The sequence below is a fragment of the Callorhinchus milii genome, unplaced genomic scaffold (genome assembly GCF_018977255.1).
Source record: "Callorhinchus milii isolate IMCB2004 unplaced genomic scaffold, IMCB_Cmil_1.0 Scaffold22, whole genome shotgun sequence".
In the NCBI taxonomy this organism is placed as follows: domain Eukaryota; kingdom Metazoa; phylum Chordata; class Chondrichthyes; order Chimaeriformes; family Callorhinchidae; genus Callorhinchus; species Callorhinchus milii.
This window is the reverse complement of record NW_024704763.1, coordinates 3,550,549-3,578,377: the sequence shown is the minus strand read 5'-3', so window position 1 is coordinate 3,578,377 and position 27,829 is coordinate 3,550,549. Positions and strand designations below refer to the sequence as shown.

Below are 27,829 nucleotides of genomic sequence, written 5' to 3'. Positions count from 1 at the left end.
TTGGTTTTTAAATGCTATATTTTCAGGCCCTACTTGTCATTCATTTTATTCTTCTCCAATTACCTCCTTCCCTCTCCTACAGTGATGACATGGCAAGGTCCATTTCATCCAAGTTGCTGTTCTTCATGTGTGACTAAGATAACTGGGAGTGGGGTGGGTGGGGATGGTGGGAATGGAGAGCAGTAGAGCAGAGTCTGAACCTATGCTCAATTGATGTCCAAATATTCACCTTCCCTCCGACAGTACAAACACTCCAGTGGGGGTAGAGGCAATTGAGAGTGACAGCAGTTCAGCACATGAAAAATAAGAGGGAGAAATTAGACGGTAAATTAAATATACAATTGTTAAAACACTCGTACTAGTTTTTAATGACCTTTCAAAATTTGTGGCTACCTACTCATCCACACATTCTCAGTGTTCATTGATCTATTATTTGCAAGTGGACACAAAGCAATGACGACTCTGAACTTACAGCGCAAGGGTTAATAAAACATGATCGATGGAATATTCGCACAGACATATGGTGCTGGACCTAAATACACTTGGTGTTGAACCTACAGATGTTCATCTCCCCCCATATCTAGTATCACTGATTGCAGCAATGTCAATGTTTGAGACTGGACTAAAGTATGTATGGTAATCCTCACACTAGGGAGCTCCTCTGATAAAATATTGCTCTGCTTGTTACAGAATGACAGAGTGTTGTATTAACAGAAAGCCCACCTCCGGGAGACATTCACCACTCCAGCCCTCAATTGCAGCATGTGTCATCTATTGTACCCTGGGGATAAATTAACAAAATTGTGGAAAGCTTTTAGGCTGTTTGATACACAGTCAGGCGTGCAGTGGCCTCTGGTGTGTAGTATCGCCAGGGGGAAGATTGTTATTGGATAGTGATCAAGAACAAGTTCCTGTCTGTCTCTTCCTCTCTCTAGTTCAGAGATCTTTAATATACCTACACTATTGTGTCTCTCTGCCTTTACAATCTCCTTTAGCTTTATTCTCCTATCCTGGCTTTCCTCTGTTCCCACTCTGGTATACTACTCTGCCCTACAATCGGTGGCTGTGCCTTAAGCCCTTTGCACCTGCTCTCTGGAACTCCTCCTCCCAAAACCTCTTTGCCCTGAGCCTCCTTTTCCTGATCTTAAAACCCACTTCAAGACACATTTCTAACTGTTTCTTGATCCTAAAGGAAGCCCAGACATACCCAATAGGGAAGGAATGAGGGAGACGATGGTTACACACGTACAAAGCAGGTATCAAAATAGAAGGGAAAACCATGATGAATATTTTAATGTGAATAAATTATTGCGCAAGCCCCAGGGGATATTGGAATTAAATTGGTTGCGGGAGAGACTGACATCACTTATTGAATGATCCTGAGCATTGTTGCTTCTGAGCTATCGCACATCTTTAGGAAGAAAATATTTATCTGCCTTCCAGACAGTGTAACTGATGGGGAGTCGGCTGTAGCAATGGTCTGAAGACTGACATTGGGAGGCATTCCTGTCTCTTGCAGACAAACTGAGGTACCACTATCAGCTGTCTGGGCTCCAGTGTCTCTGGGTCCTCCACCCTGTTTTGTGATGACAGTTTCTTGTCTCATTGAGCAGAGAAATGATTTCCTTGAATTCTGAACAAACTCACTTGAATTGAGCAATTTAGGGATCCTACACTTGGTTCTCACCTATTTCAAAAGCACAAATGATGGATGTCCATTTTTCATTATTCTTAGTGTGGGTGAAATTGTACAAAACTATTTTGTTACTGCTTAATGAAGAAATACCGCCTGTAACCTTAATTAAAATCCAAACCAGGCTGATTCAGTCCTCTGTTCGTAAGGATCTTCTGTGAAATGAGCTCAGGTTTTAGTGAGCCACATCTTCACAGCACCCATATTGGATACTGAATTGTCAATCATACAGAGCGTTCTTCCTAGTTTGCACTTGAAGGTGGGAGTGTGTAGAGGAAACTTTGCGCTACATCTCAGCTGTGCTGTAACCTGACCTGGGAGGGCCAGATTAAGCCGTTTTCATTTCCTATCTTCTCTTGAAACAAGGGAAACTTCAAAGAACAAACTTCACCAAAACGAAAGCTCCTGCATGGCACCTGGCACCCATGTCCAGGTAGATCAGAAAGAGGTCTTTCCTACTTTGAAGCAGTCTCAAACTTTATATGTCCCATTCCAATCCAAACTCTCCACCCTCCCCGAATCAACTATATTCTCCTCCCCTGGACCTTGAGACTGTTGAACTCCTCGCCTCTCTCTCTATTCCTTTTCCTCCTACACTTGATGTTTTAAAAGAATTTTGGAAGGAGGGCGAGAAGGCATAAATAAGACAAAGAAATTTGGGAGTGGGTTCCAGAGGACGGTGCATAGTGACTGAGGGCTCTACATAGATGGTATTCAGCGAATGTGTGTTGACTGGTGCTATGTTGTCTTTCAAAGTCAATCAATCCCATTTGAGGTAAGAGAACATGACGTTACACTATTAAAGGTTACTCTCCTGCTGATCCTTTTTATCTTCTCATCTGAGGTGAATGCAGCAGTGACCTGACACCAGAGGCAGGCAGCTGTTCTATATTCCTATCAGGTTCAATACGTCTGAGTAACAGTCTCCTTTCTCCTGATACAATAACTCAGATCTATTGTCAGTGCCTTGGGGACATTTTTGGCAGTAAAACGTGCGTTGGGGGAGGAGATGGAAAAGAGGAAATCTAATCTGCTTTTGTATATTTAGAACACTACCTATGTTCACTCGCTGCTAAATTAGGTAATTTTAAAGCAGCGTTCTTCTGGTAAAGGAAGGAATGCCTATTGATACAATATCTGACCCATGAGGTCAATCCTACAACAACTATTAAAATTAGCGATCTATTAGTTTCTTATTGATAATGAAGAAATGCCATTGGTGTAATGAAAAGATTGCTAGATTCAATAATCACCATGTCATAGATCCCTTGTGAAAGGAAGATTAAAATCTAAAAAAAAACAAAATCTGTGTTGCATATCCCCAATGGATCAATCTGGTGTGGGACAGAGCCCTACAGACCAGAATGGACCAGCTTCAATCTCTAGCCTGAGTTACTAGTACTGAGTTAACTAATCTCAGCTGAAGCTGCAGTTGACTTTAATGCCCTTAGGCTATGGAAGGGAAAAATCAGCTGAAGATTCTAATCACTATCCAATGACCATTAGCCCACCCCCTGTAACTGACTGGGTAAGCCTCATTGCTGTGCTGGTGCAGTGACTTTATCAACCAAACTAAAAAAAAACATTTTTTAAACTGAGTGACTCACTTGTTATGATATTTACTATTTCAGGGACGTGGAATAATTGACCTGTATGAAAATTCATGTGACTAGAATACATAGAAAGATTTGTCCTATGAAGGTAGGAATAACCTTTTCAATTTGTTCTTGTTTATATGATTTGAGTCATGGATGATCAGTGCTTAGTCTTGATTGAGCGAAACACAAATTATTTATAACCGTTAATTATTTTCTCTGCTGGGTCTCTTCAGTGTACAGCTAATAATTATTTTTAAAACTGCATGTTGTTCCGTTTATCTCAACGTTGAATGCTTCATTACTTTCCTCTTCAAAACCTTCCTTTATATTAACCAGTTTCCTCACTGTTCTCTACACCCTTTTAAACTTTCTTGACATTAATAGCTTCTCCCCCACCATTCTTTCTCTTTCTCCCCCACCCACTTACTCCCATACTGAATAGCTTTACTCATTGGCAGTTTATGGACTGAAATTTAAAAATGCATCAAAAATTAATTGATGGAACCAGGTCTTGATTGACTGGGCTTTTGATTGCTTAGGATAAACCATGTTTATAGCTCTTAACCTTGCAGTCCAGGGAGACTGTGAATGTGAATTCATTTCTTTGGACATCTATTTGTTATTTAACCTTCTTGTTAGGAGAATGATGGTTCTAATGATTCCCCTCAATCGCAAGACACTGTCTGTGCTCTGAAAGGCTACCCCACAGGAAGGACGTTATATAAATGCAATTTGTTCTTGTAGTAGTTGTTGCAGTAGTTGTGAAGGTTCAGATGAAGACCATTCATCTCTTCCTTCCAGAATAGCTACCCTGCAATATTCCCCATTGCAGCATCCAACAACAACAAAGTGGATGTGTATAGTATCTTTCATGTAGTTTCTTAAATGAATCCCTTTGTCAAAGCCATAACCACCCTTCCTAATAATCAGAATCCGCTATTGATTCCTCAGTGTACAGTCTGGAGATCCCAGGAGGAATGTAGGTGTGGGGTCAAAGCAGGATTGGGCTCAGTTGCATCCCCCCCTATCTTGATTCACCGCAGTGGAATACCTTGCAGACACTCAGTGTAGTGGCTCATAGAATAATAATAATCGTCGCACTTGATACAGCACCTTATCAAGTCGTTGAGATGTCTCAAAGCACTTCACAGAATATATTGTAAAGTGGAGCAACTGTATTTTGTGCATAAATCGCAGCAACCAGTTGTGCACAGCAGTGTCCCACAAACTCATGTGAAGTACCAGAGGTGCCATTACAACTTTCCAGTTCTGGACCTACCAAGGCATGTTTTCCATCAGTGCAAATGTCTGTATCTGTGACTCATTGGCTCCGTCAATAGAAACCTTTTTAACAATAGCAGTTCAGGAAGGAACTGAAGCATGGTGATGTGTCTGTTAGCAGGGCTGGTGATAAAGCAACATTCTCAATCCAGTAAAATGTCCATTTTGAAAATGGTCAGCACGGTAAGAATCATGACAAGTTACTAAAATATTCATTTTTGGCTGTGTTTGCCACATTTTGAATCAGTAGAAAAACAAAAGGGCTTTAAAAACATCACGGTAGGAAACCTTTAGTTCCTTCCAGTTGTCGGTCCACCTTTCCTAAAGGAGCTTACTCATGTTTCACTACCATCTCACTACTGATACTTTGTCTCACCCATGAAGAGTGGCCACTGGGGAATGTGAGGACAAGGATACATGAATTTGACTGAGTGAGGAATATTGGCCAGGACGCTGGGAAAAACTCCATTTATCTTAATTTATCTTAATCTTTATGTCCGTCTGAGTCACTGGAAGCAACCAGATGAGAGCTTGGTTTACCCTCCATTCTGCAGTCAGCTACAGCTGCTGGGGTGTGTACACGTTTTTGGAATCGCTCCTACTTCATCACCAGAAAGATAATAACAATCATGCAGATCAGCTGAGGTTATCTTTGTTCTCTGAATATAAAAAATAAACTTGCACGAATCCTATTTCGTGCGTGCGTGGGTGGTGAAAAATTATCCCTCCTGTTCCATTGTCACGAGTATCTTCAGGCAACGTTCAGGCTTCATAAAGAGCAAGATGGAAGCCCAGTGTCTGCAGCAGGACTTTTGTGTTCCTTTTGTGCTGAATCATTCAGGCACAGGATAAATTCGAATTGGAAGCTCAAATCTAGGCTGGGTGAAACCCTGTGAAAACTCTAGTTTATTCTGTAGTCTGCTTTCCAGGCTGGATCCAACATCCTAGACATTTTTAAATGTAACCAGTATTTTAGCTTTGAAAGACTGTTGTGAAGATGTCCTTTGATGCATTTCTCTTTGGGTTTGTAATGAGGGATGTTGAAAGGTGTTTGTGATGGGGAAATCTCTTTTTAAGTCTTTCCTTTCAGTTATTTAACTCAGAGTAGGAGGCGCACTCTGTGTACCCAGGATTGTGTACCCAAGATAGGGGATGGGTGTTGGTTTGGCTTAGTTGATAATACCTCTTGGCTCTGGATCAGAAGGTTGTAGGTTCAGTCCAGACTGATATTCCAGTGCAATACTGGGGAAAAGCTGTAGCTTTATTAGAAATGGAGTATTTCTGGTAAGGCACTACCCTGAGGTCCCATCTGGCTTTTCAAGTAGGCATTAGCAATCCCATGGTACTATTGGAAAAGGGATAGCTGTACTGTTCAAAGTAAGCAGGCTAAATATCGGGTGTGATTGTAGCATATTATAGCAGTCCAGGCAGTTTGATTACCCCATTCTGATCAAATATTGTATGGTTATGGATTTCTATTCTGCTTGCATCATCATCATACTTAGTATTAATCCTATGTGTGAATGCTAAGAAATGTCAAATCCACCAGTAAAAATAATAGTTTCAGTACAAGAGATTACATTCGTGTCGGGGCCATCTCTTCCACTGCTGCTTCTGAATCTCAGCCAAGGATCAGAGCACTCAATCTCCCCCTTTGTCCTGATGAAATGAAGGCCACAGAATTTACTCATTAAAGGATGAAATATTGTTGTATCCATCCCCATCCAGTCGTCTGCTCATGGATTTATGAGGCGAGACCCTGTCCCCAGCAATAATTGAACTTGCTCTTTTTACGCTAGGGTATTCACAGTGTTTACAGTGCAAACAGTGTATACTCACTTAGATTATGGCGCTAATCCGACAATAGATCATCCAAATATATGTTCTGCAGGAGAGTTTAATTTTACTTTGGTAACTTAACTCTTGCTTTCCTAACTGAAATCCTACCACACTTGGTATGTTAGACTATTGGACATAATTTCTCATGATTCAATGCATTCAATGCCCTAAGTGCGGGAGTTATGAAGGATAGGGGAGCGGAGTTACAAATTAGGAGGTGATTTGTTTATAAAATATGACTTGTGTAAAGAAAACGAAGTGGTTTTCATAGGAAACTGAATGGGATTGGGTGTTTGTATGACTTAGGCGATTATACGATTTATAAAGATAAGACTTAAGTGATTTTTTTGTGAAAGTTATCCTTTTCTGGTATGAAAAGCTTCATTAAATCAACGTCTACCACTTTGACATTTATTATGTTTTCAGGAGACGAGGTTAAACTAAGATTTTATTAATATATCTGAAATTGTAGTTGTGATTTAAAGGGCAAAGTAGTCATTGCATGATTAAGTTGCTCATCCTCAATATTATGACTTCATTGACTTGGAAACCGTTCAAAGCTTGGTGTAAACTGGCCTCAGACCAGATTGTGCTTCCAATACCCATCCATCCAAGTAATAGCAGTTTGATTTGTGGTTGCAGGTGTCTGAAGGTTGAGATATTGTAAGCTTTCCTCTCGCTTTCTCCCTCACCCCCCACTAATGATTTTGTTGTCACCTCGGTCACTAAAAAAGGCCCTCCTAAACTCCCTTTTAGATCTGCTAGTAACTATTTACTAGCCTTTCACATCCTCCCAACATGAAAAGCACGATACAAATTTAATTTGGTATTGTACGTCTTTACTCCTTTGTTGTTTTGCATCCCCAACAAATGGAAATAGCCTATTTATGTCCAACTTATTCAACCTTTTCATAATTTTAAACAGTTCAGAGCCTAGAGAGAATTGATTTGAAATGACGTATCAGTGACTTTTTCCACGACCACTTATAGCAGAGGAGGCATTGCAGGATATCTTCTTCAACAGCAGTGCTGGTTATGGCGGAGATACAGTAATAGACCTGGTAATACACTGAAGCTCAGGAGACTGCAGAAATCTTACAGAACAAAACATCCATGAGAGTTATGAGAATATTAAATATCGCACGTCTAGCTCCGCTCCTTCAGTACAGGAGGGGCTGTAAGTAATCCCCATTTATATAATATTAACAGACTTGTTAATCAGTAATAAATGACATAATAAATAAAATATAGATTCAATTAAAATCTATGAATAGACTGGGGGTTAAGTTGATTTGCAATGAGACAAACGTCTAATGGGGAAATTAACACTGAGAAAATCTCTGAAGGTTCACTGGTGCCGAGTGAGCTGTTTTACAATTTTGGAATCGTCGCTCAGGCACTATCTTTTTGAACTAAATGAAATATTGATTAATGGTTGAGTGATGATGGTGTGTGAGTGCGCGTGTGGCTGAGTGCAAGCTCCACCTTGTGTTGCTGAGCTCTGTGCAATCTTGATTGAAAAGGCGGAGAATTGAAAAGGCAGAAGATGATGTTCCCTGAATCTTGGGATTAGACTGCACAGCTGAGGCAATTTATCCAGTGGATAAATCAATCCAAATGGGAAGCAACCCGCAAGAGAGATGGCAGGTCGCACAATATGGAGTGTGCAGCTCCGTGCAGCTGTTGCTCAAGGGCACAGCTGACATTGCCAGTCCTCGGCAGCTGTTTTCCGAGATCGCATTCCGGGCATCCATAATCTATACATTTGATGGTAGCAACTTTAGTGTTGTAACCTCTGAAAATCCTTGGCAGTTAATTGTTGTCAAGTGTAGTGACTGTGTATTTGTAGTCAAATGCAGCAATCAGTTTGTGTCCAGGAATATCCCATGAACAGGCATGAATTGGATGACCAATTTAGCTGGAGGATTTTTTGGTATTGAGCAGTATACCAGGCAGGGTGGCTGAAGCCAGGAATCTGGAAACGTATAAGAAACTGCGTAATGTTTTAGCAGGAAGATGGCAGGGTTGGTATTAGAAGGATGAGATCAAATGAGCTGAAGTTCTTTCTTCACCTGAACCTCTCTTAGGATCTCTGCTACCTACAAGCTTATAAACCACAAGGCGTCACTCCTTGCCTATTGTGTTTTTTTCAGAAGAGATGGTTAACTGAGTGATTCAGGCTGCATGTTAAAAATACTTGAAAAAGAGATCTGGGAGCGAGCAGGAGAGTATAACTCAATTAGGAAACTAGGAAGAAGAAATGCACCAGCGTAGGATTGAAACTGAATGGCATTTTTCTGACTGTAATATTCTATGATTGTATCTAAATGATACAATCATAAAATATTACATTTGGATACATTTACAGCATTGATAGCATTAACGTAGGATTAGGGAGTCTGGGAATATAAATAGTGAGCATAGTTACCGTTCAAATCTCCTTGTCACTGCAAACAATAAACATTTGAGCAAAATTGCATTGGAACAAAGTCCTCGAAGGAGCAGTATTTAGACTCCAGCAGTTACCCCAACGCACACTCTTGAGATCCCCAAGCCTCGCTTCTTGCCAACCCTCGCCTAATACTTTCTAAATTAGGTAAGCAGGATACAACCCTCCAGGGAGAGAGTGTGCATTCCATTCCAACAAATATCTCTGAGATTTCCACATGTAGGTGGGGTGCATGGAACTCTGTTTGGTTTGGATACTCTTAAGTATGGTGATGCGTTTCCGCAAGTGTCAGACACCAGGTTGACCAAAAAAAAATTATATTTTTATTTTATGTTTCGGGTACGTACCCAGCTCCCTTTTGAACCATTCTCTTGATTCAATCTCAAAAGCCACTTTTGGTAACTCCACGTCCTAACAACCCTCTGTATAGAAATATTGCGGGGTGCTAAATGTACTGGCATTGCCAATGTGGTGCTAAACTCCCATCCAATCTCTTCTCCCCTCCCTTCCTTTTACACACAGCATGAATGTCACTCCACTCCGAGTCCTGGTGACAGACAGCTCTGAATGACACGGAGAAAATTCACTGCCTGTCAGTGAAACAAGCCATTGATTGATTTGATTAATGGATGGATCTGTTCAAGTGATATCCCAAAATATTAAAAAGCTCAAGCCATTTCATATGCAGCATCTGTGTAATGTATTTAAATCCACTGTCAGACAGCTGGCGTTTATCACATTTAGAGGGAGAAGTGGAAAATTCATAGACCCCGAGAAGGTTTACACCTCAGAGGAACCTATTTAGCCCATCATGTCTGGGCTGGTGCCAGTTCCTCCATTGGAGCCATCTACTCTGATCCACTCTAATCTAATCCAATTCCTCTCTCTTTTCCCGTACATTTCATATTATTTTTCAAATATTAAATTCAATTCCTTTTAAATGCTACAGACTCTGTTTCCACAGGTATCTGTGGTAAGGCATTCCACATTCTAACACCCCATTTTATATTTTAAAAAATTCTTACCCCGCTCAACATTGTATCCCAGATTCACAAAGGCCTTGTAGTAATAATATTCCTTACGTTTGGTATGGCGCCTTTCACATGTTGGAGACATCTCAAAGTTCTTTACAGGATATTCTGTAAAAATGTAGGGACTCTGTTTTGGGGTCAAGGTTTGTGTTCAGTGTAGACTATCAGAATGATAGATTTTTAATATTAAAAAACCTGTGATTTAGAGGGACATAACACTGATGTCTATTTTAAGGCTATATTAAAATGTCTGTCTTTATCGTGGAAGTGATGCAGGAGATTAGGAAAGATGATATTAGGGCTACACTGCTCTGTCAGTCATAATGAATTTAGAGAGTAAAGGCAGAGAAAACCCATGGTAGGTTTGCAATGGTAACTACTCTTATCCTTTTCACTTTGTCAGCTAAACAAGGGTGATGCGTTTGGTAGAAAATAAATCTCGCCTAAATCCATTTAATAATGTATTACTTTTCAATTAACTGATGAAAAATGAGAAGGGTGCATTGACCAAACTGAGGGAAATCTCATTTTGTCCTTTTATGTTTAAGTTGGTATGTTAGTGAGTGCTGCAAAGTTGCATCACTTGTACCTATTTCGTGTTTCTTTGGCATTTTCAGGAAATTAATTTTTATGATTTAAATTTGGCTTTCTATAGAAATTGAAAATACCCTCAGTCACTTCAGGTTCTCTTGAAATACTTTCATACCCTTGGGGTGACCACTGTAATTTCCTGTGTTGCATCACCATAGTCTGCCTCACTGTGAGGGGAGTCTGAGGTTACTGAGTACTTCACGCAGAGACTGGCTAAGCAAATCAGCGCAGTGTAAGGGGAGACAATTTGAGAACCTTTCTTACATTGTCCGACAAGACTCGGGAAGAGAAACAATACAAAAAGATGTGGGAAGGAGGGTGGAATCGGGTGTAGAGGAGTAGTGGGACTGCTGGCACCAGCATCAGTTTAATGTGCTGACTGACCTAATTTTGTGCTGTAATTTCTATGATTAAAAAGCCTGGTCCACTTACAGATGATTCTTTTCTCAAATCTGGCCTTCAACTTCCTCGAGATCGCAACCTTTTCTTGTCTTTCTCTATTTTATCAATGCATTAATAGTCATGGTTCCTCTGAACTCTGAATTGCTCGCTGGTGACAGAGAACTTTATTTGCTTTGTTGAGCTGCGATGTATCATTTCATTACATTTTCAGCTGTGAATTTATTTTAATTGCTGATTGTTCAGTAGTAAAAAAACAATGACACCACATTGTAACGTCTCAAAGCATTCCACAGAATGAGTTGCTTTGAAATGTGGAGAACATTCTTATGTAGGCACACACAGAAATTAATGTGGGGTGGTGGAGATTAGGGAACAGTATTGGCCAGGGCACTGGGAGAAACTCCGTGGTGTTTGAAATCGTACAGCAGGATATTTCACACTTGCCTGAAACACCAGAATGGAGAGAAGGAAGATTCCAGGGGTCTGACCTGGAAACAAGCAGTGTGTGTCTGTGTGGCTTTTGATCTGGGAGTCATTCCTGTACCGGTGCAAACTCCCTACTTGAGCCATCCGCTCCAATCCTATATCCATGTTCTTTCCCCGTACCCTTTTATGTCTTCATCCACCAACTATTATTGAAATACTTTTTAAATGTATTAATTGACTTGGCTTCAATAAGCAAGTCGTGGTAACTTTTTCAACATCTTAATATCGTTTGTGTGTGTGTTTGAAAAAATATTCTCCTAACCTTCCTCATATGTCAGGTAGCAAACTTAAAGGAGGTTCCAATCAGTGCTCAAATCCCTGTTGAAATGTTCTGGATCTATCAATTTCAGATTGAATGTCTGGCCAAAAACGTAATTTCCCTCTGAAGAACTGGATCTAGTTAATTCTTTCAACCAGAGTCATGTATCAAAGAGGCCAGAATAAAGTTACAAGCTGACTCAAGGCAAATATCAGACCATTTCATTATTCCCTGTTGTCCTTCTAATGTTCAAGCCAAATTCATAAAGTGATTCACTAAAGAGTTTAAACTGTCTCCAAGTTGTACTTTCCATATAAAGCAGAGTAATTTGCTGTCAACACAAAGGGTTTTGTTTCACATTCATTCAGAGTGCAAACTTTCAAAAGCATAATTTTTTTTAATGTTGATTGGCAGTCAGCGTTTACCAATGAAGTTTGCCTGAAATATTAAACCACCTTCTGCTCACTTGTTTGTCTTTCTCAAGAAATGAAGCCAAGACTTGAAATTAAAAGCTGATGAGCGCTGGAAGAGAGTTAATGTAGAAACAATGGGGACATTATGGTTTCTGCAGTTTAAAAAGACTGGCTCAGTGGTTTGATGCACTATTTCAAGATTAGAATAATGCAATATTGTATTGCATTTAGTCTAATTTTTTCAATAAGATCCACGCCAGGACTTTGAGTTCCCAGTCGAGGTTGATACTCCAGCCCAGAACTGGGGGAGTGCTGCATTGTCATAAGTGCCCCTCTATGGATGAGATGTTAAACCAAAGGCTCATTTGCCTGTTTAGGTGGTGATTAAAGATCCTGTGACACTAATGGATAAGAGAAGTTTCTCACAGTGTGCTGTCCAACATTTCTCCACATAAGTAGGACGTTTGTGGGACATTGCTATGCAAACATCTATTGCTGTAGTTGCCTATAAATCAACAGCGCTTTGAGACGTTGTGACATAAGGCGCTACATGAAATGCAAGGATTATTATTATTTAGTGGTAATCTAAAATGAGCTGCTTGTTAGCTTTTGTGTTCTTGTCCTCCCGACGTGAAAGGCGCTATACAAATGTAATCTTGTTGTTGTTGTTCTTGACGGATAAATGTAATAAAATATTTGCCAACGACTGAGCACAGGTTTATGAGATTACACTGCATTGATTTGCTTTTAGTGTAAATTTGGAGCAGGGAGAGGAAGTTTTATATGGTGCAGTTGGAATACATCCTGAGATTGGATTGGGTCTCTTTAATAACGCGGAGAAGAATAAGCTTTATCTTACTTCTATCACTAACTATTCAGTGACCTTGGCACCACTTGTTGCTAAATAACAAAAGGGCTAACCCACACCAATAAATCATTCAAAATGGCTGCCCGCTTGTCCTTGTGTTGATTGTGTTGGGGGTCACGGAAGTATCCAATAACAGAACTTGTTTTTCTTTTTGTTAGACTGAGTTTATTACTGCAATGCCTTGGGGAAATAACTGTTATTGCAAGTTCGGAGCTCTGTACGTGCCGGGGATTATAGGGGGAAATGCAGAAATCTGAGAAATAAGAGGCAGTGTTGCTGTGTGTCGCCTGAAGCGAGGGAGCACATGAATGGGCACCCTTGTAAAAGTGCGAGTAATTATCAGTGATGCTTGAGAGTTGGGATGGTGTTTATTAAGCCTGAGGGCTCTATTAATTTCTGACGAGGCAAGTTAATACTGGCAGCCACTGACGATAGCTTTAGCGATGTGACATTGGAATGTAATATCCAATTGCTCAGTTGACCTCCTACATTACTCCTATAAAGGGCCCAGCAGACTGAAGGGCCAATGGTAGAGTTCTTTCAGCACGACGCACTAAATAGCCAAGTGAACAAAGCATATTCCTTGCATTTCTCCTGGACGGATGAAAGAGTACTTACCATGGTTTTACATTGCACCAGCTTCTTTTCCAAGCTGATGCTTCAGTATTGAGGGAGACAGTGGTGTCATAATTTGGATGAGACATTTAATCTGAGATACAGAAGTCTGCGACATGCAAGCTTTTGCATAGGAAATAGTTCAGCTTGAAATCTCTGACATTCAGAAAGAATCTGCTGCTGTATTAGGCAATTTGAGTGGCATCGGGGGCTGAACATTGTTTGGCAGAATGGCCCTTTCTCATTCCGAACTTGGTTCAGTGATCCCAAAGGCTTCATAATACTTTTCTACAGAAATCTAACAAGAAGAAGCGAGTCCAACATCTATGTGGAATACAACTTCTTGAGAGATCATAGAATTATACAGCACAGAAGGAAGCCATTTGGCCCATCTTGTCTATGCTGGCTCTTTGAAAAGAGCTACCCAAATCAATCCCATTCCCCCGCTCTCTCCCCATAGCCCTGCAAACTTGTCCTCCCCAAATAATTATCTACTTCTCTCTTAAAAGTTGTATTGAATCGGCTTTACATCACCCTTTCAGGCAATGCATTCCAGTTCCAAACAACTCGGATGTTTTAGATCAAAGCATTTGAGGACACAATTCTATGCCAGCATGTGATGATTTCTAATAGGATTTTCCAAATGAGGAATGCTGTTCAGCCGATCTAAGTGACCACATCAGAGCAGAGATCCCGTGGGTCCACGGAATTGGGAACTGGAATAAGTCCCCATTTGTGCCACTCTGATTTCTTAAAATATTTGCCCTTTTTTATTAAAAAAAAGTGAAAACACTTGACAGTAATTAGTACTTTCAGTCATTTTGACATAAGGCACTATCAAAGGGCAAGTTCTTCTTATTTTCAACTCCCTCCCCCCCACCGTGAAAACAACCCATTCTGGTTGAAACCTAATTATGGATCGAAACTGAAAACTCTACAACAGCAATCTGGTTTCAAGTTCTGTAAATCGACTAAAGGGACAGAACATGCTGATCATGAGATTTTTAGCCTTGAACACTGACCACCTCTACAACGAACAGCTGTGCCCACAAATCTTGACTAGCCCAGAGCCTTGCACCAAGAACACTTAGTGGATTTTAGTGTGATCACTGGATGTGGTTTTCCTTTGAGCTCCTAACATTATACTTGACCTGGCTTGCAGTGGAATTACTAAACTTCTAACATCTGTGAGTTTTTCTATATATAAAAAAATATAAGATTATGGCCATACATTGCAGAGTCTCTAGGTTGAACTGAGTTAACCAATAGCTGAGGCACCAGACAAGGATTTAATTGGCTTCAATCACCCTGGGTTAGGAAGAACAAAACTCAGGGCTCCTGCTTGCTGTAGAGACTCTCTCCTCTGTTGGAAGGTCCGTGTGGACATTGGGTGAGAATAGGATTGGGACAGTGTTGTCCTTTTCACCCCCTCCCTTACTTGCTCTCTGGGCTCACTGAATGATCCCTTGGATGAGGACACCAGTGACAATATAATAATATTAATAATAATAATCCTTGCATTTGATATAATGCATTTCACGTCCGGAGGATGTCCCAAAGCGCTTCACAGAATATACTGTAAAGTGAATTGACTGTATATTTGTGGGCAAACGCGTCAGCCAATTGCGCACAGCAATGTCCCACAAACAGTTGTAGATTGAAAATGACCAATTTATTATTGTTTTTGGTTTTGGAGGGATTATTATTAGGCGTGTGGAGTAAGGAAACTTGCCCAAGGTTTCGCCCTGCCTGGAATTGAACTCGAGTCTCTCGCTTGCAAAGCGAGTGCTCTAACCACTGAGCTACAGGACTCCACATTATATTATATATATTATCTTTACCTTGCACTGACCTGCTCTGTTTCCAAATGAAAGGAGTGGGGGTTACAATATGCAAAAAGAATCAACGTTAAAATATCTTCTAGATATGTGATGTTAAAAAAAGGAGAAAACATAACCTCAATTGGAAGAAAAATGCTCACTTCTTGAATTAAGTGTGGTATATATTGTTAGCTGAAATGCAAATTAGAACCAAATGTAAATCTCATATATGTGGACACAAAGAAAGCTGGGTATGTGCTAAATGATACTTCTTCACTTATGACTTCCAACTCTTGATTGCAAGCTTTCTTGTCTTTCTTTATCAATACTATCAGGTATCAGGTATACAGTATTGTTTCTCTGGTCTTTCCCCTGTTTTTCTTCAGAAGCTGCATTTTTTTCTCCTACACATATCATCCTACTCAATCTGCCTTTCCTCCTGGTCTACTATTTTACAGTTACCGAATCACTACTTCTTGATTTTTCTCACCTCCTACTTTCTTTTCAAAATATAATTAAATCTTAGGATCTCATTTCTGAGAATTGGCCCTTTTGTGAGTAGCACCTCTGAAATATGCATCTTATTGTACTCCTGGCACCAAAGGTTAAACATGATTGGTTGAGGAGCGTCCATGTGTAAGGATGTAGTTTGGCCTATTGCCTATTAATTACCTTCAGTGGATATTCATGTTCAGTGACGGAGCCCAACAATATAACAGATTATTAATCAATTAAGATACATCTAGCTGCATGAATTGGAGTAAAATGCCTTGTGCTTGCTTGAAGAAATAAACATTTATCAATGGTGTCTTAAGCAAGGCACCATTTTATTGAACTGTACTTTCAAAATGAAATTTACGTTGGGGGGGTGAGTCTGCATGGATTTATCTTTTTAGGGAAGACGATCTGATGCAGTGGATTAGGAACATTGGCCTTTCACTTCTGGAATTTGATCCAGCCAGATTGAAGGGTTAAATCTCATGTTTGTTGCTAATGTGAAGTGAATTTGGAACAGTGAAGTTTGTGTTGGGGCTCACAGCAGAAACTGCCCTTAACTTGACACTAAAATAATCTCAACGAGGCCACAGGACCGCTGGTGTGGGAAATAGAATCTGCCATATTGGTGCAGTAGGGGGCACTCTTCTCATGTTATGGTAATCTCTCTTCTGTATCCAACTGTTCCTATAATGGGAGTACAAAAATTTTTACTTGTATAAAATATGTGCATGTTGACTTAGTATTTTAACTGATAAGACTTCGCAATACACTGAGAAACTCAGTAATATACTGTGCCAGGGTAGACATAAAAGTCACCTGAAGGATAAGGCGATCAATCCGAGCTTGTCTATTCGTAGCCTTTTAAGTCTTTTGTTGCTATCACACTGAACCAGATCTTCCTTTCTCTTTCAAGCTGGAAGTTTAATTGCTCAAAGAGGGTAGAGATTTTTTTTAAAATTTAGAACCTAGGCAAGGAGCCAAAGCTTAGGGTGCAGGATACCAGCAAGGAGGAGAGAACAAGAGCTGTGTGACCACATTAAACCCTCCGCCTGCTTAGCAGGCACTGCCCTGCTTCATGTCCTCTGCCTTGCATACCCCATCATCAATAGTTGGGGTTTCTGTCTTTCTTCCACTGACCCAGAGTTCCTTCGCCCTTCCTCTTTGACAGCACCTTCAGTTATCTTTCCACCCCAACCCCCCACTTGGCCTCACCCCTTCTGAATCCAACCCTCAACTGCCCAGCATCTTAGGACATCCTCACGATGTGAAAGGTGCTATATAAATGCAATTTATTATTGTTTTTGTGCAAATTCAAGAGTTTTACTCTACTCCCCAGTACTGTATAATATATTCTCATTATTTTTCAGATTCTTAGAGAAGGCTCGATAACGAGTGATCTAAAAATTGGATAAAGTAAATGAATGGATTAGAAAAACAGATACTAAAGCCATACAGACCAGAAGCAGTGTGGCTCCAGGCTCTGCTTATGCTGGGTTAGTGGCTGATAATCAGGCAGTAGCAGCCAGGGTTTTCGGTCAAACTTTCAGTTCACAACTCTGAATCCATGCCCTCTTGTCCTGCCTCCTTCAGGGCAAGAGCACACAGGTCTTGAAAGTATTGTGTGGGCTCACTTTCTTGAACCCATTTTAGTTCCTTTCTAAGAATTCCTCTGAGATGTCTCTTTTCAAGTGTGCTGTAGTATCTTTTAAATATTTTAAAAGAAGCAGGATTCGTCCACCTTTGACCCTAAGTTGTGATGATGTGTATGTGGGATGTCCCTCAGCCATTGAGTCTGGTGCTGTTGTCTTGTTAGCTGTTCACATCCAGTAAGAAGGACAACGTATTAAATGAGCATTCAGAATTTTATTCTGATAGTTTACATCATATTGGAAATCACACTCTTGACCGCTCCATTACTATTTTTAATAAATATGTACCAGATGACCCGAGACACAGTTCACCACTTTGATGCGCTGGACGAGATGCTGCTGGGCCACTTGATATAGGAAATTTGTGCCTTTGTGAGTGTTGACATGAATTCTCAAAGTTTCTTTCTGACCAAGTCCAACTCCTATTTTCTGCTTAAGACAGAAAGTTGACGAGTCTTCACACCCAACATTTGATGGAGCCTGTGATCTTGGCCAGCATCTTACAGGAGTCCTGCCTTCACAAACCTTGCTCGCTACACTCTGCACACGGTTGTTCAACAGCTGAATAATAGCGAGAGGACAGGAGTTGTAACAAAGATCCTTAAATGTCTCTTGGTAAGAAAAGAAACAAAATTCACTAGCTTATTTCTGCACTTGTCTAGTTTTTTTTCTCACCTTGTTAGCATTGTGTTGTAGCTGCTGTGGGGGGCTTCCTGCCCTTTGACAATAGCTGTCCCAAGGACTTCTGTTACTCTTGTTCAATCGGGTTCAGGTTCAAGTTTGAGGTTTAATTGCACAAACTCTGCAATTCAAGTGGCGATTGTCTTTTCTCCTTAGCACTGGGGCCTGAGTGAGTGCTATTCAGCTCTTTGTTTTCAGAAGGATTTGGAAGTGATTTGTGTGGCAATTATTTTCAACCAGTATGTCCTGCCATTGGACCCCATTTTTCCATAGCAACAGCATCCAACGTCTTCAGTTGTGTTCAAACAAATTGTGATTCAATTATAAATAATTATCCATAGCTCAAGCGTAGAAAAGGAATGCTGAAACTTGAGTTTAATGCTTATATGGGAATAGGTTAATGTTCACTTTGCTCTTTACAAGGATATGGCCGTGAAATATTGTGCTAGACCTGTATTTACTAGCATTTGTTATAAGGTGCCTCTGTGTCCCAACTGTACCACAACTCCTTCACACCTTGAAAGTTTGCCTCTTATTTCAATACCAGGAATGAAATATGGGGCCAGAGGTCTAAAACTGCTGAAGCCTTAAATGTAAGTGGATTCCCTCCAGCTCCCACCCCCCCACACACACAAATAAACATCAGATATATACAAACTGCCCCCACATTGTTATAAAAAGGAACAAATAACCCTTCCTGTCACCTGAAGTCTCAACAACTTTGTTGTTTGGCTGCATGCTGTCAGTCAGCAAAATAAGGGGTCATCTCCAATTAGCTGTGAAGCAGCAGTAAAGTGTCTTAGGTACAGGAGGAAGCCCTGGGTTAGATGCTGACAGGTTGGGGGCTCAGCTGCCAACTCTGGAAATCCTATCTCGTTTTGTGTCTGCAAGCCATGCGAGTGTTTCTACATACGCACAGTGAAATCTTTAGCCTTGGTCAGGCTTGCTGATCTGCTATAGAGTTCTGATTGCCACTGGGAACAGGAGGGACATGTGCTCAGCTCCTTTGATGGGTAGTTTCCGGCTGCCGTAGTATTGGATTATCTCAGGGATGCTGTCAAACGGTGGGCTGTTTTGACCCAGAATGTATTTATTCTCTTTGGTTCGAGAAAGCTTCATGTGCATGAATCCTTGGTTACTCCTGTGGACAGAGATTTAAAATACAGTTAAAGGCTGATGAGGGATACATGTTGTGTACATGCTATGCAGTTCAAAATCAAACACTTGCAATAATTATAAAGAGTGTAGAGCAGCCCTCACTCATTGCTCTTAGATATAAGTGCTTTCCACTCTCACCCACGATTAAAACATTTAAGAGATGTTCATTGTTTTACACAAAAAAAACCCACTAGATTTTACTACTCTGTGCATACGACACATGGTGTTATTTTTTTGGCAGCCTATGCAATGAATATAAATCAACTTGTCTGCTTCACTGATGGGGGTGAAGTCGCTTCACTTCCAGCAGTTTAAACTCAGCAGGAGAAAGCTCTTTGTGGCACTGCAGTGTCTTAAATTTCAAATCACAGCTAAATCCCTAAGGTTATTGAAATCTTCTGTATTCCATTAAGTCTTAATTTTCCCTAAATTAATAAACCTCTTTGTGCATCTGCTTGTTCATTATAAACCAGGCTCTGCTTCCTGCAGGACACACCCAAGCTAAAGCTATGATGCTTAGTTTAACCAGCACAGGGAGGGAATGAGTGAGTGTTGTGCTCGTGCTCCAGAGGCAGTTTCCTGGGCTGACTGATAAAGAAATGGGAAGTTACAAAAACAGTTCCTCTGAAGCTGCGTTCGTTTTATTTCCATTTTTAAAAAAATGTTGGCATGATGTGCGGAACATTGTTACTGCACAGCACTGACCTCCAGCGTTCAGATTATAGTACATCTGATAGTTTTCTACTTGAATGTTGAAATTGATTTTACTACCAATTTTAGGATGATGAAGTGACATCAGGGGCACCTTGAAAAAAATGCCCTTATTTAGGAAATGAGTTAGGGATTTATTCCTCTTACCTCCAACAATGCACCCCCACTGGAGTGCCTAGACGAGACTGAGCTGATGTTGCAATGTGCAACTTAAAACTGACAGCCTTCTCACCCAGAAACAGGAGTGCTAACAGCCAAGCTGAGCCACATAAACACTTATCGGAGTCTGAGAGATTGAATTAGTTTTGAACTCACTTGCTGGTGTTTTGCTGCAATATTGCTCCATTCTGTATTTTATGGATCAATATTTATTCCTAGGATAAGTGGTTAGGCACATTGTCCCCCTGCTGACAATCACAACACGCTTTTAAAGGTTATGGTTTGTTACTGCCTTTTACACTGTGGTCAATTTCAATGCCTTCAGCAAGTTTTACTCGAATTCCTTTAGGTAAAAGGATTTTTGTCTGGATATCTTAACAGGATTCCTTTATAAATACAGACTCTTTCCAAGTAACCAGATATATCAACCAACCTGTGGGAACTCTGCTCCAAAACAATCCACTTCTGAAGCAGAGTTTTAATGGGAATTCCAAAGGATAAGAAATACTGCATTTTAAGACTACAAGACTTGATAGAAACTGAAGACGATTGCACCACCAGGTCAGTAAATGTACTACCCTGTGGAGAATCGGCCTGATATTTTGCAATAGTTTCAAGCTATGGCAGTATTTAGAATAATTAAGACTATTGCCTTTTATTACACCCAAAGTAATGGTAAACTCTAAAATGGATTTAGATTTCAGTTCTATAATTTACTGAGGGCAACACCTTGCTCTGTGTTTTGTTTTCCCCCCTGTGAAACTGACAATGTCTGATGTCTCTTCTTCAGAGGGCTCTCCACGGTTTTGCATTGTCCTCCACAGCTATCTCCCAGCTCACACTGGCCAGTTTCCTTCCGCAGGAAGAGACAGGCACGGTATGATAACATAACAAGCTTCAAATAACAAGTGGTGCATAGATCTGTGGGAATCATTGCTGGGTCACAGGCTTTCAGCGCAAACACAGATTGGATTTTTTTTAAAAAAACCTTTTAAGAACCAAATAGCAGTGTCAAAGTCAATCATTTTCAGGTATATCAAGACCTAGGCATTTTTCCAAGATGAAACACTTAAAAGTTGAATCTGATCATTTGAACAAAAATCCTCAGTACATCTGAGGGAAAGTGGATGTTTAACTAGAGCAATAATGTCAGACATATTGTATAGAACAAGAATCAATGTATATTTTCTTGATTACATAGAATTATGGAAAATCCTTAAATTCAGTGTAGCAAAGTTTTTTTAAAGTTATATTTAAGAACCAGCTTCTAAATCTGCACAATCTTATATTTTAAGACAATGGGCTTAAGTTTAAAATGGTAAAAAGTGTCAGCCCTCAGGGCTGATAAATTGCAATTGAAGTGCTGGTAAACGTAGAAGAATAGTGACACGCCCAGTGTCTTCCTCAAACTGAAATGACAAATCTTCTCTGAAATCAAATAAGTCACACTTTTACATTGCATTAATAAGACGGTTTAGCCCGGAACTCCCATGTCAGTTAATATTGGTGCACTTTCCATGATAATGGAAAGGAACCACCATTTCCTGCAACAGGGGCTGAATGTCTTGGCAGCTGTAAGACATTTATAACGCAATATGGGCAAACACTGAGTGGACAGTCAGAGATACAGAGGGAACAGTGTACAAAGGAGAAAGCTCGCCCATCTCAGTTTTATTTTGCAGAATTTCACTGGGAAGCTTTCTGGAAAGTCTTGTCAGTATCTGATCATATTGTCTTTCAAAATTGCCTCAAAGACATTCATGGCATTTGGCCACCTGAGGAAATGAGCCCATCAGACAAGAATTTTCAAACAGAACTGTGTGATCTAAGAAACAATTCTCTTAACCCTTGAATGGCAACTCATAGGAATAGAGCAATTGTGAGCTTAGCCATCAGACTAAAACAGTTAAAAACCCACTCACCATTAGGTCTGACCTTAGATACTACAGCTTGACATTGGGGGTACTTGAGTAGTAGATTGGCAGATGAGTGAAATCGATTATATAAACAATGATTTACCCCCATTCCACGTAGTAATATAGAAACCAGCAGCTCTGTTAGATTTCTCTCTCGTTACATTAACAAAGCCCTCTTTGGCAAAGGTCACTACAATTCTATGAGTTACTGTAGGTTTTTTTCATAATCAATTCTGCACACGTTTTAATGAAAGCCTTTGGGATCTGCAATGTGGAGTCATGTTTTGGAACAAACTATTATCTACTAATTGACTATTTTTGTAAGTGGAAGCTTTTTCCCATATGATTGAATCTAATAAAAGAATAAACCCCCATGGAGATTGCCTAAACTTATACGAAGTGCTGAGGTTTATATTGGATTTTATTGATTTAAAATAATTGGTCCCTGTATAAAACACAGCATACTGGAGGGACAAAGTTCCTAAACTTTCAGCCACTATTTCTTCCGTCCCCACAAGTAATATTTGACAGGGGGGGAGCTACCTGTTAGGGTGGAATGCTTTTTAGAAAGCTCCATCTTTCTCAACTCCAGAAACTTGTAACCAAATACATATTTTAGTTATAAAATGGTTTGATTCATATAAAATATCCTGTCCAACTATGACACAATAGTGGGTGTCACTGCAATTATAAGAGGATGGAGCTGTTCAATCGGCAACACATCGATTCGCTAATGCACTCACAGATAGTAAAAACAAAGTCATTCTTCCCCCTCCTCGTTAGATCTGGGAGGCTTCACTGATCAAGAAAATGAAATCAATGCACTTGAAAAACAGATGAAATGGGCAGCTCAAGAGAAGCGATGGCAAAGTCCTGGGAAGTGTGTATCAGCTGCCTCTACATGTGACACTAGATGGGTCTGAGCCAGCCCTTAAATAGAAATAAAATTACAAAAATGGAGATGTGGAAAAGAGAGAGAGGGTGGTAAGAAAGGGGCAACGGGGAGAAAAAAAATCCAGAGTAAGCGCATGAAAGATAGAAATAGAGTCCTGTAGCTCAGTGGTTAGAGCACTCGCTTTCCAAGCGAGACACTTGGGTTCAATTCCAGGCAGGGCGAAACCTTGGGCAAGTTTCCTTACTCCACACGCCTAATAATAATCCCTCCAAAACAAAAAAACAAAAATAAATAGGTAATTTTCAATCCACGACTGTTTGTGGAACACTGCTGCGCGCAACTGGCTGCCATGTTTCGCCCACAAAATATATACAGTCTATTCTGTGAGGCGCTTTGAGACGTCGGGAAGACGCGAAAAGCGCTATATCAAATGCAAGGATTATTATAAATATAAAGGTAGAAGGGCTAAAATGGAGGCGAAAACTAATTCCTTCCCCACAATGACGTCTTTTTTTCAGCCTATTCTTCACCTGATTTACTGGACTATCAGCAGACACGATATTACATTACACCAAAATTCCTGGAGAATTAACTAAATCCTACTGGGGTGCACACAGATCACATTGCACCCGAGCTGAGAAAATTTCTGCTCTGAAAATACATTTACTCCAAAAATACACATTTAAAATCAAATCTACTATTGGTTTGGTGCTGGACAGGGCTAATAGATAGGTATTCACAACAGCTGCAGCAAACAGTATATAGTTAAAGCTGCTTTCTGGGAATAAGCTGGGGTTCATTAGAGAAAATTTTAAACAGAATAAAAAAACTCTAGAATTAATTAGACTTTAATCATACTGGGAACTGTGTCCCGAACACACAAGACAGATTAGCTGCGTTACCGGAGGCTATGCATGCATTTTTCATGAGGTTTTAAGTTGAAGTACTTACAGAATGCATCCACTATCATTGCCTTGTAAAGTACTCGGGATATAGCAAGCTGGGCATAACAAAAGCATAGGCTGCATTATTACATTTTATGCTATGACTGTCACCAAATAGAACACAGAGCTACCAGAAGCTTTTAAGAACTTGTATATTATCTTCTAAATACCATACGGCAGCAAAACAGAACAGGGTTTAGGAAGTAAATCCGTTTGGAATTACAGAAAATACAGCAGTTCAGATTGAAACGTGTATTACATTTACTGAAACTGCAACAATGTCAAATTGGGTGTGTGGGAGGTAGGACTGAAATCCGAGGTTCAGTGTCCACTCTACACAGCCTGTAACCAACTGGAATCCTGCAGCTCAGTAGTCAGAGCACTCTCCTTGCAAGCGAGACACCTGGGTTCAATTCCAGGCAGGGCGAAATCTTGGGCAAGTTTCCTTACTCCACACAGAGCCTAATAATAATCCCTCCAAAACAAAAAATAATAAATTGGTCATTTTCAATCTGTGACTGTTTGTGAGACCCTGCTGTGCGCAATTGGCTGCCGCATTTCGCCTACAAATATACAGTCAATTCACTTTACATCCTATTCTGTGAAGCTCTTTGAGACGTCTAGAAGACGTGAAAAGCGCTATATCAAATGTAAAGATTATTATACTAAGGTTCCTGGCAGCACACTTCTTATGCCTCGTTTATTATTGAAAGCCAAGTAATATTGTTACCAGCAATGGGACAAGAATGCCTCATTTACACTACCTTCTCCTCATTGTATTTCCTCTCCCCCCCACCCTTCTCCCAAGTTATTGAAGAAAATCAATCTCACACGAGTTTCTTGAACATCCATTGACAAAAGTTCAGAACCCAGTACAAGCATCAAAAATTAACAAGGAAAATCCGCCTTCAGTCCCCAGTCTGTGCTGAGTTGGTTGACTTCAAACAACAATTTTAATGTGCCGTTAGGGAGTGAAATTGAAATTGATTTGCTTGCACTGTGTTTATACTACTGCCCAATCTACTCCTCTATTAGCCTGGTTCCAATGCTAGGCACTTTGTGATCACCTCTATTTCCTTGCTACTATGCTATCCAATATTAAAAACAGACCAATCTATGATAGCCAACAAATGGGATGGGAACGGTAGGTTTGAACCTGACTTTACAGTTTCCAGAAAGTTTGGATTGGGATCCATGAAGTTGAATCTCTTCCAAAGGGAGTTGCTGGAACCTGCGGGTACGTTTCTATTGGAAGGAAAGGCCATTTGCCATCACACACAGACAGCCTTTTTCCCCACTCCTTGACAGCTTTCAGAGTTTCTGATCCCAATCCAATTAGCTCTTTTGCTCCCCTTTCACAAATGTCGCACAACAGACTCCGCTAAATTCATTGAGAAAATGGTAATATTCCAACCCTCTGACTCCGAAAACATCAATGGAGAGTGACTCAATTCCCCCCCAGTCATTTTCATTAAACCTAAATGTTTTTTCTTATTACCATGCCACTGACATCATTAACATTTTATCCTATTCATTGACCTGTTCATCATTTCTGAACACCATGCTCATAAATGTTGCAAAAAATGAACTGAATCTTCCCTTTCCCCATATATTGTTTGAATTATGGGCACGAGCAGTGTGTTCCATTCTTTGTGTTGCCAGGGAGAGAGTCACATTGAAATGCCACTCAAAACACCAATTTCAGCTCCAATTTCTATGATATTGGTTTCCAGATAAATGAGGTTTCCCTCTACCAGTATCAGCCTGACTTAGTGTTAGATTTCCTGTCTCCCAGTCAGAAGGTTGTATGTCACCCCATGTCGGGACTTGAACTCACATAGTTTAACCGACACTCTGGGTGGGTTGTATTAGTAAAGGTGCCCTCCTTCTGATGAGACAATAAACCACAACGTTAAAGATCCCATGGCAGTATTCAAAAAGAGAAGGGAGTATTTCCTCAGTATCCTGGCCAACAATCCCCCAAATAAAGTTGGTTGTTCATTTTATGACTGTTTGGGGACTTTGCTGTGCGCAAAGAGGCTGCTGCATTCGCTCACAAATACACAGACAATCACAGCAGATCATGTGAAACATCCTCCTGAAGTGAAAGGCGCTATACCAAATGCAAGGATTATTATTAACTCTGTAATGCCTCATTTCCCAGCACTAATATCCCACCCATATCCCTCATCTAATGAACAGAAAGTCAGTGCCCCATGAACCATCTGGTAAATAACATATCTTCACTGAAATGTAAATGATTCTGAGGTCTCAACCTTCATGAGATAGGAACAAAACAGTAGATGTTATAAAATTTTACGATGATCAATTCTTTTCAGCCTGCAGACAATTCAAGCCCACCTCAGTCTATCTTTACACCAACTAGTTTTACACCAGAGAAGGTTACTTGCTCTTCTAGAAGCTAGCATTAAACTATGAGATTTCAGTAAAATGTCAGCTTTGTCAGTCAGCAGCACTCTCAATTGTGTCATAAGGTTATTCATTCAAGCCCCACATTTGGAACTCAATTCAAAGTTTAGACTGACTGAGTTCAGTACTATGGAGTCCTGTAGCTCAGTGGTTAGAGCACTCGCTTTGCAAGTGAGAGACCTGGGTTTGATTCCTGGCAGGTTGAAACCTTGGGGAAGGTTCCTTACTCCACGCGCCTGCTAATAATCCCTCAGAAAAAAATAATAAACTGGTCATTCAATCCACGACTGTTTGTAGGACACTGCTGTGCGCAATTGGCCTCTGCATTTCGCCCACAAATATACAATCAATCCACTTTACAGTCTATTCTGTGAAGCGCTTTGAGACGTCTAGAAGATGTGAAAAGCGCTATATCAAATGCAAGGATTATTATTACTGAGGAGCACTGCAGTGTCTGAGGTGTGATTTGGATGAGATATTAAACTAAGCTCATGTCTGTTGAGGTTGACACTTGCGTGTAAATACACAATGACTATAATTGACAGCAATTACTTTGAGTTGTCAACAACAGCAAATTGCATTTATATAACATCTTTCACAGCAGCAGGATGTCCCAAGGTGCTGGACTTTGACATTATAGATGCTATGGTACATTGGCTGCCACATTTGTCTACAAAAACAGTCACTACACTTGACATTAAGTAATGCAAAATGTTGAGAAATGTGGAAATCTTATATAGCTTCAAGAAGCATTTCCCTCTACCTTTCTAGATTCGTAACAATTGGGAGTAGGTTAAAAAAAAACTTTTCCGAACTCAATGGTTAGGATTTGCAGTGTTTGTATGCACTAAGCAGATTGGTATTACAAAATATTATTTTAACAAATGAAAGAGGCATTCACGTAAAACACCATGTGCTGTTGAGATAGTGTGTTCTCTGCATGCACTGGGGACTCCAGTCATTGTTTCTGTGCAGTTACTGAACAGCATCACAAAATGCCAGAACCAGATTTTAATTGTCCATGTGCAATCCCGGTTGAAAGGATCTTAGAGTTACAGTATTTGCATCAATGGTTGTTCTCCCCTGACCAAACTGTGATAAAGTAACCTCACCACTGACTCAATTTTTATGTCCCCATGATGATGTCACAGGTAACTTAAACCAGAATATTTACATTATTATTAAATAAATAATAATTTGATCACTCAATCCAATGACAGTTTGTGGGACACTGCTGTGCCAAATTGGCTGCTGCATTTCACCTACAAAAATATAGTCAATTCACTTTATAGTATATTCTGTGCAGCAAATCAAATGCAAGTATTATTATTTTTTCTGGGTTGCACTGGTGATGCAATCATTTTAATGGTTTAAAAGCATTCTCATCAAATGATTAGAATAAGTCAAAATCCTGTGGGTTCAAGCCCCATGTTAGGACTTGAC

General features: G+C 40.2%; 1 protein-coding gene across 2 annotated transcripts in view; it reads right to left on the bottom strand.

The window, feature by feature from the left end:
* Positions 1–17,686: 17,686 nt before the first annotated feature.
* Positions 17,687–27,829, bottom strand: part of LOC103189473 (SH2 domain-containing adapter protein F) — an 81,379-nt gene continuing 71,236 nt past the window's right edge. For both annotated transcript variants that reach the window (XM_042342962.1, XM_042342963.1), the window contains one exon: positions 17,687–19,314. In XM_042342962.1, coding sequence (XP_042198896.1) covers positions 19,128–19,314 — 187 coding nt within the window. In that variant the 3' untranslated portion in view covers positions 17,687–19,127. The remainder of the gene's footprint in view (positions 19,315–27,829) is intronic.